The sequence below is a fragment of the Aythya fuligula genome, chromosome 28 (genome assembly GCF_009819795.1).
Source record: "Aythya fuligula isolate bAytFul2 chromosome 28, bAytFul2.pri, whole genome shotgun sequence".
Lineage (NCBI taxonomy): Eukaryota > Metazoa > Chordata > Aves > Anseriformes > Anatidae > Aythya > Aythya fuligula.
In genome coordinates, this window is record NC_045586.1 from 78,412 (window position 1) to 99,438 (window position 21,027).

The following is a 21,027-nucleotide window of genomic DNA, read 5'->3' on the forward strand; positions in this document are numbered from 1 at the left end:
TGGCTTTCAGTTGCCAGCCTGTTACTTTTCCAATTTCTTTTGACTTTTTCTGCTCTTTAAAGAGGTAATGTTTCTTCACTTATCTGACTTGACACCGTGATTTTCGAGTTCAAGTTTGTATTTATTTATTTATTTATTGTAAGGAGATGTACCAAGCTGTCTTTTTTTACTAAAAATTGTTTCATCAGCACATTTCTCTATATTCTTAAGCCTATACTAGTAGGGAAAAACAAAACAAAACAAAACAAAAAACAAGTGCAACAATAGCAGGGCTCCTCAGTCTATATCATGTCGCTTTTTCCAGGTGAAAAAGCGGGGCCATAAGTGGCAGTACACTAAAGCCCTGGCATGTTGAGATCCAAGAGGAGAGACGTTTGGCCCTCCTTTTCACTCCTGGGAACCACATACCTCAAAACCCACAGAGGATGGGCTATATCTCAGAGAAATCTTGGGAAAGGAGAGCATGAAGAGCATGTTTGCAAATTTATTTCTCCCTGGGCTTCTGTTTCTCCAAGAAATACGAGTTTGAATATAACTTTGGCAGCAGTACTTCTGGTGTTTTGCACCTAGCACATTTAAAACTCCTACGAAAAACTGAAAAGTTAGACTAAAAAGCAGCTCTTTCCGTTCTACTTTGTAAAGTTGCACGTTTTCCTCATGCAAAACAACAGGGGAATGTAAGCTAGAAACGGAAATGCTGAATGTAAAACAAAACAAAACAAACCTCAGCCTTCCAGGACAAAAGCCAATAACTGCTGCGAAGTCCTTTTTAAAATGCTGATTAGGTTTCAAGGTGATACTGCTTTAAATAAGCGTAGTTGTGTGTTCATAGGCAGAAGCTGAATAATGACAGGATGAACTTCTATACTTCATGTTTTGTTACTGTCTTACTGTAGCACACAGGGACTTGTTACCTTTAGGGAAACCACTAACCTCATGGAGGGTTTAAAACATAAGCTAGTTTGTTATACCAAAATGACGGAGAGAACAAAGCATAAAGTGCTTTCAGATTTCTAGCACGCCTTGATTGCTGTCCATTAAACTTCAGGACACGTTAAACAAAACACAGTAATAAGAAAACTCCTAGTCCCACAGCTGGAAATTGTGTGCAGAGGTTGTAATTAGAACTTTTTTGCCTTGACGTTTTACATTTAAAATTGATTTAAATCCATTCTATACACACTTTCCATTCCTGAAAAAACAATACGCAAACCTGACAAATGCATTTACATGAGAAATGAAGTCGTCCTTGTCCGATTGGAAGACTAAGGTGACAGCTCCTGGGCTCAGGGATAAGCTCCGATCTTCACCAGTGACAGCTCCTTTTTTTAGGATTGAAAGGGAAAATGTTTCCGCAACACATTGGAAACATAACTTAAGGGACAAGAAACAAAATCAAGGACTGCAGTGAGAAGGAGAACAGAAAAACAATACTGGGGGAAGGAAAAGGAAAGGAAAAGGAAAGGAAAAAGGAAAGAAAGGACAGGAAAGGAAGGAAAGGAAAAGGAAAGGGAAAGGAAGGAAAGGAAAGAAGGAAAGACGAAAGAGAAGAGAAGAGAAGAGAAAAGAAAAGAAGAGAAAAGAAAAGAGAAAAGAAAAGAAAAGAAAAGAAAAGAAAAGAAAAGAAAAGAAAAGAGAGGAGAGGAGAGGAGAGGAGAGGAGAGGAGAGGAGAGGAGAGGAGAGGAGAGGAGAGGAGAGGAGAAAAAAGAAAAAAGAGAAAAGACCTTGATCTTTATACTGACCAATGAGATAAGCCTTACACATTTTTAAGTTTATTTTTGACAACTGATTGAGGTGTTACCAGGTATTAAGTACGATTCAAGAGCAAATATTAACACTAGAAAGAAGAAATCCGATCCACCACCACTTTTTCAAAATACATCCATTTCTAATTTGAGATGACGTCTCTCTGACAAGGTAGTAGAAAAACTGTAAATACCGATAGAGCTTCCTCTCCCGATGTTCCATATACATACCGATGCTGTTCCTACACCTACGCTCTGAGCATAAATTTATGTTGACATGAGTATCGGGTGTTACTCCTCTCTTTGTTTGCCTTGAGAGACACACCTCTTGTCCATTGAAAAGTAAACTCAAGATTCCAGATCAGTTAAGACAGTTGCTATCCCCCCATTCAGAGTTCTGCAACAGCACTGTTCAGATGTGTTTAGCAGTCTCTTTAGAAAACGTTATCACTTAGGACCTCCTTCTCAGTGGGTCCACGTTTGGCCTCCGCTTAGCAGAGAGTCAATCCCAGCTTAAGCTTTCGTACAAGAGCCCCTTCACGAAACGGAGTTGAACCCTGACATAACTGAGTTTAAACTTTAACCTTGAAGCTTCCTTAAAGAAGAAAGCAGCACCCGGGCCAGGAAATAGAAATTAATCGTCACTTTACCCTGAAACGCACTGAAAGCCACTGAGCTATTCTGTGCTGGCAGGATTGCTGCCAGGCTGGCCGACGAGGCGGTGGGCAGCTCCCCGGGGCCACAGGTCCTGTCACGCGGGGCTGCCAGATTCAAGTTTGGGATTATTTCAGGAAATCTTTTTCCCTAGAAACAGTAGCTACTAGTAACGCTTTAATTGGTTTGCCAGCACAACCTTTACCCTGTTAGAAATGCCATTGACTTCTACCTTTATGTAGCATACATAGTGTCCTGAGCGACAGTTGATACCATGATGCACCAGCACCACATATAAGGTGTACAGGAGTGGTTCTCCAATTGACTGTGACACGTAGGCTCGAAGGTCCAAATACTCAGAATATTTTACCTCCTAAAGAGAGACCATGAAGATAGAAAAATTATCCCAGAGTACTTCGTGGACTAGCCAGAGAAAAACACTTCCAAATAACACAGTCTAGAATTACATGAATATATTTCTTGATTCACTAAAAATAAGTCTTCCCATAAACAATGTTTAATACTAGAAGTTGCAGAGAACTGTTTCATGATGAATTAGCCTTCTCAGAGGAAAGCATATGCTTCTTGTCAAGCAGGAATTTTATTAATATTAGGAAAAAGAATGTCATAGTCGTTAGTATACAATTATTGTCTGAAAATATTAACCTCTTTCAGCTTTGGGGGTTGTAGAACTTTCAGTTCTGGAATGCATGCAAGTAAAAAAGATGTTTTAACCTAATCCAGAATGGTGTGCACATGTGATTCGAACTACATGGTCCAAAGCTAGTGCTCTGACACAATTCAGCAATAGCTTTCCTTTCTTCACTGATCAACCTAATAACATGATCCCCAGCCAGCTGATGCTATCTAAATAACTTAGAAACTATGAAAAAAAAAAAAAGAGGGAGAGAAAAAAAAAAGGAAGACATGAGAAGACTTCCTTAGACTTCTTTTTCTTCTAGAACTTGTGATATTTTTGCATTTTTTCAACACCTAAAAGCTCCTTTTCTATCTTTCGGCCTTTCCTTTCTATTTCACTTTCACTACCTTTTACACGAGTATATTGTCTTTTTCTGTTTCCTTCTGTTTCATTTTTCTGGTGACAGTTCTCCAAATGAGCTGACACAGGTGGAAAGGCATGTCCTTCACGAGAATGTTTTCCGGAATGTTGCTGAGGTACTGAGCAACGATGCAAGTCTGCTCTGGGTGTGCTAAAGCGACGTACATCTTCCTCTCTCAAGAGGGAACCGTGAGGCCATCCGCTTTTGTAATGATAACGCTTATGTGACCTGCTGTAGTAAGTTGGAGTCGATTTGTCAAAGGCTGCATTGCCGTGAGAGAACTTTCTCTCTCTACTGTCTCCTGTCGCCTGAGGTGAATAGTAATCATTGTAATAGCTACATCTTTCCCATCTCCGTGCTTCATCTCGATAGTATCTTTCTCTGCTCTAACTTCTTTCCCCTTTGGATCGGTAATATCTATTGCTACCTTGTTCTGATCTTCCTCTGCTGCCAGATCTGTACTTTGAATATTTGACTGCTCTTCTGCCATTCTCAGGGCTGTTTCTTTCACGAGGGAAAGATCTGTACCTGCTTCCCTCCCAGTACTCCTCCTTGTGACACTTTTGCTCAACAACTTCCACACTCTGAGAGCACCTCCTCTTGCTAGAAGGACCTGCTTTTTGACTCTCCTTCTCTTCAGTATGAGCATGTTCCCTCAGGTCTCTGAGGCCTTAAAGAGCCCCGTGGGACCACAGTCAGAAACGTGTGGTTTACCGGACAGTGAGGGAACTGTGGGCTCGTTTACTGATCCTTCTGCTACACCATTGGCCCTCCCACCGCTACTGCCATCTCAGGCCTTTGCTGTTGCACCCTCTGCTGATCTGGACGTGCTTTTTGACCCAGGCCATATTGGCCTTGAAAAGGAGACGGATATGTTTCCCTTCGATCCAGGAAGAGTGGGATGCATGAGGCCCAAAAGCCTAGTTGCTTGACAACTGAACATGTTGTTCCCACCACTAGCCTTGGAATTCTCCGGTGTTTGTAATCAAGAAAAGGAATGGAAAATGGAGACTGTTATTAGTCATGGAAGATATGGGAGCACTTCAACCAGGCCAACTATGCTCCCCCAGTCATGGACATTGATATTAATAGACTTAAAGGATTGTTTGTTACCTTTTCTGATTGTACATATGTATAGGCGTACTCGGGTTTAGTATGTAAAAGCAATGTTCTATATATTTAGAAGGTTTGATGTTTGTGTGTGCGTGTTGGTAGAGCATAGACTCCCTGTGCACTCAGTACTGTTTACTTGCCTTTTATAAATATTACTAAATTCAGATTGAGTTGAGACTTCATTTATAACAGTATTATTATTATTATTATTAATTTTCCTTTTGTTTCTGTCCTAATAAACTGTCTTATCTCAACCCACAGGCTTTCATTTCTTTCTAATTCTCTCCCCCATCCCAGAGAGGGAGGGGGGAGGGTGAGCGAAGGGCTATGTGGTGCTTAGCTGCCAGCTGGGTTAAGCCACAACAGTCTTTTTTAATGCCCAACATGGGGCACGAAGGGTTGAGATAACGACAGACCTAACCAGTGTGTGTTAAAACAAAATTGGTATATTAGATCTGCTTAATAGTTGATAGTCACAACGTTGATTGCTTTGATCTCAGGTCTGCTGTGCCTGTTCTCCAAACTGAGTTATATAGCACATTACTTACTGTATGTGTTCCCTGACGTGATGTTTATCCTTTCCAGGGTCTGGTATTTTACTGTACATGTAGTGGGTTTATGTGGCAAGGTTTTGGTAGCAGGGGGCAATAGGGGTGGCTTCTGTGAGTAGGATCTAGAAGCTGCCCCATGTTTGGTAAGGGCCCCACTGCTGACCAGAGCTGAGCCAGTAATTGATGTTGTTTTGCCCCTCTGTGAAAGCATATTTATGACAGGGAAAAAAATGCTGCGCCACACAGCAGCTGGGAGAGTGAGAGGAGTGAGGAACAGCATTGCAGGCACCAAGGTCAGTGAAGAAGGAGGGGTAGAGGTGCTCCAGGTGCCAGAGCAGAAGTCCCCTGCTACCTGTGGTCAGGACCATGGTGAAACAGGCTGTCCACCTGCAGTCCATGGAGTACCATGGTGGAGCAGGGTTCCATGCTGCAGCCCGTGGAGAAGACCACAGTGGAGCAGGTGGACCTGCACCAACAGAGGCTGTAGCCTGTGGAAGACCCCTGCCAGAGCAGATCCCAGGCCAGACCTGTAGCCCATGGAGAGGAGCAGGTGACCTGTCAGGAGCTGCTGCCCAGGGGGGTCCCAGGTTGGAGAAGTTTGCTCCTGAGGGATGGATCCTGTGGTACAGACCCATATCTGAACCAGTTCTTGAAGAGCTGCTGCCTGTGGGAAGCCCACGTAAGATCAGTTCAGGAAGGACTGCATCCCGTGGGAGGGACCTCACAGTGCAGGGGATGAGAGTGACCATGAAGGAGCAGCAGAGACCAAGTGCTATAGACTGACCATAACCCCCAAACCCCCGATCCCCTGTGCTGCTCAGGGGGAGGAAGTGGAAGAGGGCAGAAGGGGAGAAGGCATTTTTGGTTTCTTTTCCTTTCTCACTTCTCTAGCTTGTTAGTATTAGGCAATATATCTTACTACCTCCCTATGCTGAGTCTGTTTTGCCTATCACAGTAATTATTAATCGATCTCCCTGTCCTTATCTCAGCCATTTTTATCATATTTCTCCCTCTTTCTCTTTGAGGAGGGGGAGTGAGAGACCAGTTGTGGTGGAGCTTGGTCACCCACCCAAGTACAACCACTACACACCTAGTAACCTCTAAGAGCATTCTAGAGGTCTACCTGGAAAATCCAGCAGATGCTAGAGTGCACTGGGAGTGTTGTGAGCTCTCCAGGGGTCACAAGAGCACACCACTGGGCACAGGGATGCAACTCAAGTATGCTAAACAACACGGGTGCGTATGGGGGAGTAAACGAATGGCCGTATGGTGTTGAGATACCTCCTGCGTTAACCACAAGATCCAGTCATGTCAGCAACCAAGCCAGAGTTCAAGAAGCTTTTGGACAACACTGTCAGATATATGGTTTAATTTTTAGGTAGTCCTGTGGGAAGCCAGCTGTTAGACTTGATGATCAAACCCCTTGCAACTCAGGAGAGCTGATGATATTCTCCATGAAGTTGGCCCAGATCCCATGAGCTGACCTGATGAGTCACAAAGCTGTGCACACATCTCATGCCGCTAGGAGAAGAACTTCAGGTGAAATGAGTTTTCTCAAATGGAGTGTCTCTAGAGGCCAAGTATCCTGGCTCTGATGAACTACCTGTAGCCAGGGTTTTAGATGCCACGGTAGGCAGGCCTGGTTGGGTGAACATAGCTAAACAAGGCGTGTGCCCTGTCAGGCTCCTTATCTGGAAAGTACAGGCGCATCTTGTCCAGGAGATGGCCTGGCCAGAAGTTATTGTCGCTTGACTTTTGATTCTTATTCTTCTCAAGACGCCTAAAGAAAAATAAAGAAAAAAAAAAAAACCAGTCAGAGAGAGTAGCACGTTTTATGGAAATAAAATTCTAGGCAACTTCACTGATATTACTAGTAATGGCAAATGCGAGCCTGACAAGAACCAGCTGCTAGGACTTCTGGAAACCCCTGCCTGTCCTTCTTCTACATGACTGACATTGGAAATGCCAGCTTGTGAAGCTGTCTTGAGAACTGATGTGTTGCCTATCACTGTAGTACATAAACTCTCTGAGATGAACTAGGAAGACTGTGCTCTATTTTGCAAAGTGTTTCTTCTCCTCAAAAGCTTCTCCAGTCTTCCAAAGCTGGATTCTTTAGGACTGCCTTTCTTCCATGAGCTCAGCTGTGAGGCTGAGTCTTTCTATTCAGTCGGATTTGGGAATCACTTTGACTAAAGAAGGTGCTGCAAGTGCTATGACCAAGCTGGTAGTGGACATCCCAGTTTCATGGGTCAGGAAAGACCTTTGGACACTCATGAACTCCTTGGACAGTACGAGTCCGAAGACAGCAGGGACAAGGACAGCAAAAGAACTTGGACTCGTTTTGGAAGAAAAGCTTTTGTGGGTCACCTGAGATGCAAGAAAAATTAGGGCAAACTGCCTCTGTTCTCAGGGCTGACATTGTGTCTATGTCTAGAAAACTTGCATCTCCGGATCCTACAGATAAATGTTGAGATGCAAAGAACGTTGCTCAGTAAAACAGATCTGCCACCTGCATCTGACTTTTCTCCTGCAACGGTTAGTAACGCTCTGAAGGGTCAGTGTTCTAGAGCAACAGAGGAACTGAGGTGCAATGGGAGGGAACGAAGCACCGCCCTACTAGGAGCAGCTGGCTGCTGGCTGCACGCTGCTGTAGCAGGCTGCTTCTGCCCCCGACTGGAGAGCTTCTCCAGTCATCCAAAGCTGGAGTCTTTGGGATTGCCTTTCTTACGCAAGAAAAAACATTCTCTGAGAGGATTTCCAAGAAGCGTTGGGTTGGCCTGACGAGGACCGTCTTAGGTGAGAAGTTCTGTCATCTCTGCAGTTTGGAGTACAGAGAAGCTGTTCGCCAGCACCACTGCAACCCCGCAAGTCAGCAAAAACACAGCAGTGGCCGTGTAGCTGAGAAGAGATCTCTCTTCCTCTGCTATCGCTTGCTGCTACCTTGCAGCACCCTAACGTTCCACTTTGATACCTCAGTACCGCCTCTGATGCAGTGGGAGCTGATGCACAGCAGGGCAGCAGGAAGGGACTGATCATAAGCCCTCTTTGAACCAACCTGTTTTCTTCCTTGGCCTGTTTTCCTGATGCACTTTTTGACCTGGACATGCTCAGAGGAGATGTGGCGTCAGCATGTCCTGTGCTGTAGTATCCTCCAGGCTGCCTGATCTTCCTCACGTCTTCTCCTTCTTTGATGATCTTGTCTCCTGGGTGCAGCAGGCCTGTTGACAAAGCGCACAGAGAAAAGCAATGGTGTATGGACAGCCAATGCTGAATAGCCAAGAAAACTCTGTTCTCCTGTTGCCCCAAGCCTGTCCCCCTGCCGATCCAGGTCACCTCTGGGTTTGGTCAGTGATACTGACCGGGAGGGGACAGAAAAGATGGCCCCGCTCTGGAAAGGAGGAAGACGTGATGGCCCAGCAAGTGCTGAGAGGACATGATGGCCCTGGCCAACTTCACATGGGGCCTCTTCCCACATGCCCTGCCCTGGGCTCAGGAGCCCCATTTCAGCTCAGCCCTTCGCTCACGTTGCAGGTGTAGCAGTGTCCAGCTGACACAGCTCTGACACAGCTGTGCCTGGCCATGGACCTGCTGAACCTGACCATGGTCTGACCATGACCTTTGCCTGACCTTGCACCTGCCCCATCACCATGAACTTGCCTCATTAACTGCACTCGTGTCTGACCCTGGCTACCAGTCCAGGGGGACGTGGCCCTGGCTGCTCCGTAGCACTCTTTGCTATCTCAGCCCTGCTCTGGCCCTGCTGATGGTATTGCTGATCCTAATCAGCAGCATCTGCCGTGGCCCTCCAAGGGCTGCAAACATTCTCCATCAGCAGTGCCCCACCCTGAACATGCATCGTGCTTCTGGGTCTTGGGAAGAGGCAGGAGCATGTCAGGCTTAGTACGTTCACATTAGTACATTCCTTGCTCTTTGCTTTACCTCTTTGCAGCGCTTTGTCGGTGAGACAGATGTTACGCTCCTTGCACTGCTTGGAGCAATTCAGATAGTTCACAACGGCATTTCTGCGATAGTGGTCAACCAGTGCTCCCATGTCACCCTCTATAGTTGATGGCAGGCAGTGTTCATCGACGGGTGCATCCCCAGATCTCACCAGCCGACACTTTTCTTTCCATTCTATCGGGCTGTCTTTGATCTGCAAGTAAAGCAATGGTCCCAGTTAGCTTTCAGTGAGGCCCTGGAGTTGCTGCATTCCCTTTGGAGAAACTACAGGCACGGATCCATCTCAGAAGTGCGTGTAGATGGGACTCAGCACCCTGCAATGGGACCAAGCGCTTATCTGGGAGTGCCATTCCCTTCCAGTGCCAGGCCCACAGGCAGACGCTCCCTAGAGCACCAAGCACAAGAGCAGCATACTGGACATAGGTGCCCCAGCTGAAAGAAGTCTCCCAGCCACCATCTCTTTTCTGATTGTGTCAGGTTCACTAGAGCTCAGATGACTCCATCCCCACACCTGAACATTGCTTCAACTTCCATTTCTTGCCACTTCAGTTACCCAGAAAAGAGTGTTTACATCACCAGAGTGTTCAGAAGACAAACCAGTTGTTTGAGACAGCTTGTAGCATCTCAGCTGTGAGGCACGATGTGGTCAAGGGACTACTGAGAAGGTAATATCCAGAACAATCTCCAACCTTCTCCTTTGCTGCCCACCCCACATTCGCGAGCACGTAGAGGTGCGCCTTTTTTCCCGCCACACTACCTTCTCCAGCCGTCTGCTCTCTCTTGAGCGCTTTCCAATCTCTTCCATTTCATCCCAGTGTAAATGTCGCCGGCCTGGCTCAGTGTTGACTGGGGGCACTTCCAAGAGTATTAGCTTTTCTTTGGGCTCCGTGGGAGAGCAAGGCTTCATCCCCACAGCTTTGTCCCCAGCAGAAGGTGGAGAAGTGGCAGCTTTGCAAGCGTTTCTCCGGACCCGAGGCTGTGCATCTACAGCAGTTTAAAAAGCAAACAAATGAAAAGCTCAGAGAAACCCTGTTAGACAGTAGCAGAAATAAAAAAATAAATAAAAAAATAATTAAAAAAAAAAAAAAAAAAAAAAAAACAAGGCTGATCAATGTTTATAAGGCAAAAAGCTTTGGCATTTTGTGCAGTCTGGAGCACCCAACAGATGACGATCTTTGAATGGAAGCATCCTTTCGCTTTCAATCCAGACACACATATTACAGACGACTCCCATCTCCGCTTTGCCCCATTCTGTTTCATGCTCGCAATACACGTTTAGTCTACAAAACAATTAGTACAACAACGCAGCAGCAAAATGCCTCTTCTCTCCAAGATGTGAGAAGAATGTTGCCATTACCTTCAGATAAAAATGACACAGGTACCATGGCAAGCCTTCAGGTTTGGGCTAGGTTTTAAAGAGTAGGACCTTTGAATCTGCATTGTCCAGCTGCCCTCAACAGCTGGAGAAAGGGTCTGCTTCTGATCAGCCGGATGATCAACGCTAACCAATAAAATCCAGTACAGGAGGTTAAACCTCAGGGTTCAGATTCTGAGTCAAACCTAAAAGATCGGATAAGCTGTCTTCCACAGATGGGCTGAGTATTGCACTTCCCCTGGATTCTTTAGCTTCTCCCCAGAGGTCTCTTTTCAGCAACCGCGTTGCAGGACAATAGTCGCAAGGAGCCATATTCTGGATCTACTTTGGCATTCCCTAATGCCACCTGTGTACTTTTAGGGCATCTGCAAGGATATAGATTCCCAGCCCAGGGTTCTCCTCTCACCTTCGCTGGTCTCTTTGGGCTGTCCTTTCCTCATTTCCTGCCACTGCTTTTGACATTCAATCAGATCTTCACTGCTTATATAATTCCTCCGCTTTGAAGAAGTCAAGAAGATGACCACATCCTCCAGTTCCTTGTCACTGATGGGAACTTTTGTCTGGCAGCCAAAACAGGAAGCAACAGTGTGATCAATAAAAAAACAAGGCTTGGCCCAGAGTAGGGGGGAGATGAGCTTTGCTGTTGTTTTAAATGCTTTTTCAGAAAAGGCACAGAGGCAACCTGTTGAGCTTTAAGCTTTACATGAGTTTACCAAGCACTGAAAAATTTACTGGTCTTTTGCTGTCCTCTGCTGAGCTCTCAGCTTTCAATGTGCCAAACTTCTCAGCCATCTGGGCGTCAAGAAGCTAATTTGGCTTGGAACAGAATATCAGAAAACACCTGAACTGCTAAACCCTAACAGACCTGGACATGCTCTTGACAGTTCTGTACCGTTGCAGCCTGTGGAAAGTGAGGCTCAGCATGAGCTCTGCTGTGCCAACAGGTACTAAAAGGCAGTGCAGCGGGCAGACACATGAAACTGGCCAAGGAAAGACCAAGTATCAACACGAAGAAACTTGATGCCAGTTCAGGCCATGTTACTGAGCGCTGACTGTCTTTAGAGACTATGAGGCAATGAGTTTCACTCCCTCCTGGGACTCAGTCTGGGTGACAGCTCGCATCTCTGCAGCCTTCCCTTCCCTCTTCCCTTCAACATTTCACAGGCTGTGGGAGCCATCCTCTGAGAGTAACACAAGGGAAGTTGGAGTTTTTCCACTTCTCCGGGTTGGCATGCAGCAAAACAAGGCAAAGTTGCAGCAGTTCCTTACTTTTCTCTTCCCTACATACCTCCTTGATGACTTTAATGAAGTCTGCTCTCATGATCTTTCTCTGTTCCATTCCAGCCTTTCTGAAGATGTCTACCATTGTCAACTTCTGTTGGTGTAGGAGGTTATGCAGTGCAATAAGAGCTTCAGGGTATGGTGCACAAATAAGGGGAAGGCTACCCTTCTTCCGGGTCTGGCTCCTTGGTGGCGGTGAACACTGAAAAGGAATTAGAAAATACCCTCAAATCACCGTTATCCAGAATCACTGTGCCAGCAGATGCAAAGTGGCTGGGATAAAGCAGCGTCGCGCTGCCGACTTACAAGCAGATGCTGAGGCCGTGGCACGGCCACAAGAGATGAAGTACAGTAATCCCAAGAGTGGCACAACACAAGGTATACTTACGTCTGGCCTGTCGGTCTCGACTGACTTGCTTCTAGCCCTCTGGTCTACTTTAGCTGCCGTTATTCGTTTCCTGACTCTTTCTTCCAGTTTGGTAAAGGTAGGTTTATGACTCAGCCATTTCTCAACATCTCCAAAGCTTTGCAGCTGAGACCGGAGTTGCTTCCTCTCCTGAATCCAAGCCTCCAGCTTTTGTAGATCATCTTTTGTATTACAGGTGATCTCTGGGGAGCTGAGGCTATCTTCTTCTTCCTGTCGCTGCTGAAAAACAGACAAATGACAGAAGCTGGTGTCCTGAGCTGGTTTCAAACAGGGAGAGTCTGGTCTTGCCACACAGGGAGCAAAAACGAATGCGACATGTGGAGCGTGGAGCAAACCTACTTGCTTTCCGTTTAAAGACAAGCATTGGATACAGTTTTCTCCCATGGTGTAGTTTGAAACCCTGCTCCAAAACCACTTCTGGCTTGACATTAGTCAAACCATCAGTCATATGCTCGCTGCTTATGTTAGTACTTTAACTGCAGATGAGCTTCTTACAAAATCTAGTGTTGAGATCGCATCGCTATAATGGCTTTGGAGGGGACTTCCTGCGCTGAGGCTTTTCTGAGCTATAGATGGCAAGGGTGTCTGGGCCTGCCACCAATCCCAGGTGTACAACAGCACTGAGAAATAGCCATCAGGCAGTCACAGAACAGCGTGTCCTGCCTCTTATCAAGGTGTTGGCTCCCTGCCCTGAAAGAGCAGCTGGAACAAAACATCAGCTGTTACGCTCATGAAAAATGGTCTTAGTGCTCTTCATGTTAACTGAAGAGACCAGAAGTAACAGCTGCTCCTGGAGCTCTCCTGCAGCATGCTGCATCGGGAGCTGCCTCAAGCCACTGGACTTAAGTTCCAGGGCAGGGAAAAGGTGTCCTCCTGTCAAGGGACAAAGAGTATGCTTCTGCCCTCACTCTGCTAGACTGCTCTTGGTGTCCCTTGGCTTCTACCAGGAATTCCTTCCTCATGGCAATGTGCCAGTGGGAATAAAAGCAACAGCCACGTGCCCTGCTCTCTAGAGGTGGCAATACTGCCGGGACTTGGAGACCTTCACAACTCAGCTTCCCCCCAGCCAGCAAAATGCTACCCTGCGGGATGCTTTACAGGGCTTCCCGTACCTGGCCCATCCACATCTCATCCCTTTGTCCCTCATCTTGCTGTTCCAGCAGTTTTGGAAATGTGACTCTTTTTGCTTCTCTGGTCTCTTCTTTCTCCTTGCTGGCCGCAGATGCCTCCAGTTTCCCTCCAACCTGCACCCCCAGTACAGAGCGTGCTTCCTAGAGGAACCCAGAAATGCAATAACAGCAGTTATTCATCTGTTTTTGTGTGTTTTGTTGTTGTTGTTGTTTTCTTTTCCCTTGTCTTTTCCTTTTTCTTTTTTCTTTTTTTTTAATAGTGTTCTTCTCTCCCTCATCTTCTCTATTTTTCCCTGAAGGTTTGTCAGCAATTTTTTGCTCCCAAGTTCTTACAGATGCAACCAGAAAGCCATTCTGTTATGACCAATGAACTAACTCACGAACGAGCTATTTTTCAAAACGGGCTACTTTACTACCCCCCAGTAAAGGGATGTTTTCACAGTAAACAACTAAGTATTTAGCACGTACATCCTTTTCCTAAGATGCCCCCACATGATCATCTACAATCAAAAGAGACACAAAAATTACCTCGGACCATATTACATACCTGTCCTGTGTGTCTATGATCTTCAGAAGTAAGCAATGGCAATTTAAGCCTCTTGTGGGGAGTTTCTTTGTGCTGCCTTCCTTCTGTGTCTGGACATACAGGGAACAGTCTGAAAATACACACCAGCAGGAGTCAGGAGGTGAATCTGAGTGCAGGAAGGGTTTCTTTTCTCCACCCTCTCTCCAAACGGAGAGACCAGGGTCGTGGAAATCTAAAGAACCATGCACATGACTCGCAGCTGCTGGGATAATGATCAGCATTTAATCACCAAGAAGATCTCAACACTGGAAGGTGCACACGGGCGCACTTACACAAGAGGTTTGAGGCCTTGGAGCTTGAGAGACTGGTGGGTGAGGATGTGTCTGAAAGTCCACCCAGGAGGTTGCCTAGGGCAAGGAAGTTGACTCCACACCTTAAGACTGCCTCCACCAAGACAGAAAGAAGGGTAATCGTTGTAGACAACTCCCTTCTCATGGGATCAGAGGGCCCCTATATGTCGGCCAGATCCTACCCATAGGGAAGTCTGCTGCCTCCCTGGGGCCCAGGTCAGGGACATTGCCAGAAACCTTCCCAACCTGGCTCGCCCCTCTGATTACTGTCCTCTATTGATAGTCCAGGCTGGCAGTGATGAAATTGCTGAGAGAAGCCTGGAGGCTATCAAAAGGGTTTTCAGGGGACTGGGGCAGTTAGTAGATGGAGCGGGAGTACAGGTGGTGTTTTCCTCCATCCCTGCAGTGCAAGGGAGGGGTACAGAGTGGGTACTCCCACATGCCCAGCAATGGGACGAGGGGGAATGGGCTAAAGTTACGCCAGGGGAGGTTTTGTTGGATATTAGGACAAACATCTCTACTGAAAGGGTTGTTAGGCACTGGGGTGGGCTGCCCAGGGAAGTGGTTGAGTCACCATCCCTGGAGGTCTTCAAAAGATGTTTAGATGTAGAGCTTAGTGATATAGTTTAGTGGCAGACTTGTTAGTGTTAGGTCAAAGGATGGACTCGGTGATCTTGGAGGTCTCTTCCAACCTCAATGATTCTGTCATTCAGTACTAGGGCCGGTTCTCTTCAATATCTTTATCGATGATCTGGATGAGGGGACTGAGTGCACCCTCAATAAGTGTGCAGACAACATCAAGTTAGGTGCAACCAGCACCTGACTTCAGAGCAATCTGAGCAACCAGCTCTGACTTCAGAGCTGATCGCACTTGCAGCAGCCCACTGGACTGAGACCTTCTGAGAGGTAGGAGCCTATAAAGCATGCCACACAAGCACAAGAGCATAAGGCCACTCTAACAAATCCTTTACATCTCACCTGCCAGGAGACTCTTTTGCCTTTGTTTCCTCCTCTGCTTCTTCCTTCGCTTCAGCTATGGACAATGTGCTTGGAGAAAGTCGCCTTTGCGCAAGTTTTAATGTATGAAGAAGAGACGCTGTAAACACAAAAGGAGAAAACTTCTCAGCACATCAGGCACAGATCTGCTCTGCAATGTTATAAGCTAGCTGAGGTATCCCTGTGATTCCTTCTGAGACCTGTTTTCTAGAAGATTGCAAGCCCTTCCTGACACCAGATCCCATCTGACCTTTAATACCCACAGTGCTGCATTACTCCTTTTGCTGTGATCTTTCTGCTGCAGCAGCAAGTCCATCCCCTCTGAACAGTGGGGGTTTTGCGGGGAGACACATTTTGGTGCCTAACAATCTCTTTTGGGGCAACAATTTCTTGGAGCGGCATAAATGTTTTTTCTACACAGGCTTTCTATCCTGGTGCATTCAACTCAAGCACGTTATATCTGTGATATTCATGAGGAATTAAGAATGAGGAGTTCCCAGCTTTAGAGGAGAACCAAAGTTTTGGCACAGCTTGGCAACCTTTGTGCATTCTTCTCGACACAATTTTTCTCATCAAATGACAACATGGTGATTCAAAGCGGTATGCCCAGCCCCTCAGTCTCCCACAACTCAAGACGGAGTTTGTTATTCACAGTGCTAGTGGACTTGCCGAACATTGACTCCCTCCTGCACAAACAAACCCATAAAATGGAAGAGAGGCACCCTTTGGCATGTAATGCAGGGGAAAAACATACTTCAGCACTATCTTGTTCAAAATGTGTCCCTTGAGACATACCAGGAGGGTAAACAGGCATACAGCGTGCCTCTGCTATCCCAGGCATCTCACTGTAACCTGAGTCCCAAGCACCCCCCAGCGAGGACAACAGGGAAAGGCACAAACCTCCACCAGCAATCAGTCATTAACGTTACCTTGTGCATTAAGTACCTCTTCCTCTGCAAGACGCTCCCTAGCAAGCCGAGGTACCGCCTTAATCTCAAACCTGGAAGTAGGAAGAAGGCGCCGTTCTGTGAAAAGGGCTCCTTTGCCAGATTAATGTCAAAGTATCCGTGGAGAGTCCAACACATGCCCTAAACCATTCAAACTGAGCAGTGCTGGCCTCGGAACAGCTCAGCAGCCCCTCGCTAGACAGAGGTTTGGGTTTTTATTTTGCCTCAGTGCTCCTGTGTCGTCCTGACACAAGAAGGCATTTCAGAGTTCCTTTGATTGACACGAGTTTCACCAAAGACATGGAAACATCACAGGCAGGGGACAAGCATAGATCTGGTCCTTGTTCCACCTGCTAAGAGATCCTGTCCATGTTGCATTCAAAACAACAGAAACATTAGGATCTTACTTCTTTTAGATATTTTGGCAGTTTTAACCACATAAAAGAGAAGAAGCAGATGAAACATTAGGTGAGTTGCTTCAATGCGTCTGCAGAGCAAACCAGTTGCCTCTGACTGGAGTAATGGTAAAATGCAGAACACGGTCAGTAACTGAGGGTGATGCGTAAGCCCAAGCTAAGCAAAAGCAAGGATGAAATTAACTGCAAAACAGTAGTTTGAAAGAGCACTACCGATCATGAGCTGAGCACATGTGAGTGCGCGCAGAGCAGGGCTGCAGGAACAAATATACTTACTGAGGGAACAGGTGGGCACGGCCAAAATGGCTTGGGAAGAGGGCAGTTTCTTTGTCCAGTCTGACCAACTTTTTCTGCAGCAGGGACAGAAACATCTGACATGAGTCCAAGGAAAAGAGCTCAACATTCACAGAGGCCTTTCTGTAGCTCCAGGAATTCACTGCCTCTCAGCAAACTTCTGGACAAGTGCCTCAGCCAGTTAAAACACACTGCACAGCACATGATCTGCTAGGGTGAGGAACACTGCCAACCTTTTCACACGGACCGTAGTTAACAGCCTCAGCCTGTGAACAAGTCAATGGAGCATACACAAGGGAAGGCCCGTCATGAGCCTCGGCTTCCGGCTGCTGCTTTCAGTGGGGTCGCTTGCTTTAGCTATTCCTGAGTGCAGCGCAAATGGGTCAGAGCTGGCTTTATCCCCAGAGTTTTTCACAGGAGTCAGAGGATTGCGTTGGCAGTGTGGAGGAACACGGAGACCAGACCTTTTCTGCTGGGACAGGAGAACTACACCAACAGCCTGCCTGCATCCAAAAGGGCCTGGTGTCCTTGTGCCTCAGCCTCACGCCCGCAACGGGGGGAACATCAACAGCCTAGCCGTTGCTTTGGCTTCTTTCCTATTTATGGCGAGGCCCTTCTAGTGCTATCCTTTGCCCAGCGACGATACAACTGCACGCATTGCCAGCAGTCATACAGAAAATAAAAGAAAGAAAACAGAAAGCTCTCACTGCGATGGACTGTGCCTAGCTCCAGCATCCTGGCAGCTCACAGCTGCCAGCAGGGCTCAGTGCCCCCACCCTTTGATGGGGCTTCAAACCCTCTCTAAGTAGGACTGCAGAAACAATAAACTTACAGCGATCAGCTTCTCTACCACGTATGTGGACTTGTTGAGACTGTGTAAAAACCCTTCAGAAAACGTCATTTTCACTCTTTGCCCTCGGATAGCAAGAGTGCCAAAATCCTTTAAGGTGAAGTCCGTGTCCTCCCTATTTGTGAGGATGCGGTAGAAGTATTGCAAGGTCTCCTCCAAACAGCTCTGCACTATTTCCTTGCTGTACGGGACGTTCAGGCGCATATTCTCATAGCTCAGCACCACTATCTTCATATCATCTGGAAAAAATGAGGAACAATGCAACTTGCACTGCAGTTGAACAGATTCAAACAAAGTGCCAGGAGCTTCCAGCTAAAACATGCTGCTGTAACTGCTGTAGTCTAAGCCTTGTACGACTCCTTAAAGCAGCTGATGTATGCTCCCCCTCAAGAGAAATTGAAATCACTCCATCAATGTACCAAGTGCACAGCTGTGACTCCTCAGCCCAGAGATAGGACCCAACGACCTCAGCCATCTGCGGAACACAGGAGGAGGAGGCAAAAGGAATGCGGCTGGTTCCCATGCAAAGAGCCCAGGCTCAGTGCACGCCTGGTCTGGGGAGACCTGCCTTGCACTGAGACAGGCAAGCACAAGAACTCTTCCAGACAGTTCTGGACAGTCCCTGTGGCCTTCAAAACTGAGGAACAAATGTCTCTGCTTTTGGTACCAATGCCCTTTACCCCAGGGCTGCCCGACAGAAGTTCCTATCCAGGAGAAGCTGGGAGTCATTGGAAAGAGAAGACCCACCCCAAATGAAGCACCAAGCTCTTAGTGCTGCGCAGGTCTCATCCATGGCACACAGTAGCCAAAGCAATGGCAGCAGTTGACAGAAATTACAGCAAATCTGGCCATTGATGGGTTTCTACGCCAGCCATCTCTTCTCTCTCTCAGGGCCTTCTGACGGCATCTGAGTTGCCTATCAGCACTTCTAAACAGCAATCGACATAACCCCTTAATATATGTACACACGGGAAAACAAGACTTTAATTGGTATTCTTACCAGGAACACATACACAACGGTGTTTCAGGTTACGAATCTGTCCAAGAGTCTTGGACAGTGAAAACACAGGTCTCCGAAATGTGAACACCTGGCCATTTTCAAAAGATAGCCATTTTTTAATATGGAACGTCCCCAGTCCTGTTACAGTGACGGCCCGAGGCTGGTAAAGAAAAGAAGGGGAAGCATGTTTAAGTTGGAAAACAGAGTGAGGACTTGTGACATCTTGCAACGGGGTGCCCTGTGCCCTGCCCACTCCCAACGCGGCAGGGGGTAAGCTGGGGGAGCTGGGAAAGCTCATGAGAAGACCCACATACTCGGGGCATTTTCTCTCCTTCCTTTGCCCCTCGAGAAAATGCGCGGTGAAGTAAAGCAGGTGGAGGAGGTCTAGCCCATCCTTCAGCTAGGTCGCTTCCAGCAATTGGGGTTAACCCTGGAAGCATCCCCAGCTGTCTGTTTGCTCTCTCCACTCTGAGAGCGAAGAACAGAGAAGCCCCAGCAAGTTCTGAACACATTTTCCTACCGATTTGTATCTTTGATATAAATATAAATACTTGATTTTCTGTTGGGTTGGTTTCAATTATTACAATTATTTCAATTTACAGAGAAGCTGGTCTTTGGCACACTTGGGGCACATCTGTATGTGTCAGTGCGGCTCTGGGAAGAGCAATGGCATTTGCTGGCACAGGGCTGCCAGGACTTCCTGAAGCCGTGGGGTGAGGGGAGGGGTAGGGTGCAGTCCCACCTTCGTCATCATGAGCAATTGCCGAACCTGCTTGGACACACCACCCCAAATTGTGATGACATCTGGAAAGCAAGGGAAGGACATGTCAAGCTCAAAGTCAGCGAGTCCATGGCCCATCAGCACATTTCTTTACAAGGCGTTTGCAGATGCAGGTGTGATCTAACACAGCTCCCAGGATGAATCCATCTGTGACTCTGGATGAATTTTTGACTGATACCAGTCTAACAGCTCTGCCATGTCCCAGGAAAGGTCTGCAGCTGCAGGAGCTCTTAAAAGGGTTTTGGACAAGGGAATGTAGCCTGTAGGCATCTGAAATGGGAGGGCCTCTCTTAGCCCTAAGCCTTTTCTGAGAGCCATGAGGCACAGGAAGCTGCAGCAGGAAGAAGCCACAGGCAGGGAGGGGCTCAGCCCCTTCATGAGAGGCCTTGCTGAAATGCTGACAAGTCAGCAGATCTCCTCCTGACACGTGTATTTCTGGCAGTTTCTTGGGAGCCCATCAGGAACTGCAGGAACCTCAGCCTTCTTCCAACCGTGCACGCATCTTTCCCTTCAGAGACAGACCTCCATGTGTGACCTACCAGCAAGCGGAACCCGGCCACAGGACTGCCACCACGGGCAGGGCAGGACGCCACACACACAGCACCCTTGGGGCCTCCCCCACAGACAAGAACCTCGCTTTCCACAGTTTGTAGAGTTCGTATCAGTCTATAGCTACACTCATAAGAGGTCCCAAATGCCTTACCATTGACAGAAAGCTTCTTGAGTGTGGGAAACGTGACCTTGGTGCAGCCCTCAACCTCACTGCAGCGCTCAATGTTAGTGATTAGCGCTTCCAAGTTTGTCATGATCCTGCTTTGGGTCAGCACGTGAGGCTAGAGAGTGAAAGATCTGTGATGTTTCCTCCCTTTTTGATGTCCTCTGTGCTTCACCAAATAGCTCCTGCACCGTCCTACGCCTCCCTTTGTCCTCTGAGACTCTGAGCTACAGGAGAGACTTCTCGTGTCCTCCAGAGAAAACTGGATGCAAGAGCCTCCTTCAACGCCCGAGCTCACTGAGGCAATGACAGAAATGGCCTGGCACGCTGTGGTGTAAGGGGAGCTGCCATTGTGATGCAGACGTGTCCCTCTGTGACCCGTGCTCAAGTCAGAGGGGTGCAGGGCCACTCCTTAACACAGCCCCTGCGGCCCAGCCACCTCATTGGACCCTGCAGCAAGAAGGGGGTTGCATGTTAGGGAACTGCTCCCCCATACACATGCCTTCTCCTCACTCCCCAACGAGGCTGTGAGACAGGAAGAGCCTCTGAGATGTCACCAAAAGGAGGACAGAACCTCTGTTAGTAAGGAAAGCGGCTGGGTTCACAGTACTAATGGCATAATAATAATAATAATAATAATAATAATAACATTAGTAAACTAATACTCCATTCTACACATTCCTTTTCTTCTTTGGTAGCTGTAAACAGGTCATCTAGGTATTGCAACGGTGTCCCCTTTTCCTGAAGGGGTTTTCCAAGCTTTGAGATCACAGGCTAGTTGTTGCCCGAATACGGTGGGTTCATAATTTGCTTCATAATTACATCCTTTCAGGGAGTCCTATCTAGAGCTTTCT

General features: G+C 47.2%; 1 protein-coding gene across 1 annotated transcript; it reads right to left on the reverse strand.

The window, feature by feature from the left end:
- Positions 1-6,742: 6,742 nt before the first annotated feature.
- On the reverse strand, positions 6,743-19,969 carry LOC116499506 (EF-hand calcium-binding domain-containing protein 12-like). Its single transcript, XM_032204258.1, has 15 exons — positions 19,420-19,969; positions 18,678-18,837; positions 17,660-17,916; positions 16,810-16,883; positions 16,100-16,170; positions 15,153-15,270; positions 13,846-13,954; positions 13,281-13,439; positions 12,130-12,387; positions 11,749-11,943; positions 10,867-11,020; positions 9,843-10,069; positions 9,065-9,278; positions 8,181-8,343; positions 6,743-6,905 (listed from the first exon to the last, which is right to left on the reverse strand). Exons 1-15 carry the CDS (start codon positions 19,534-19,536, stop codon positions 6,743-6,745), a joined length of 2,439 nt encoding a protein of 812 aa, XP_032060149.1. The 5' UTR covers positions 19,537-19,969.
- Positions 19,970-21,027: the final 1,058 nt, after the last annotated feature.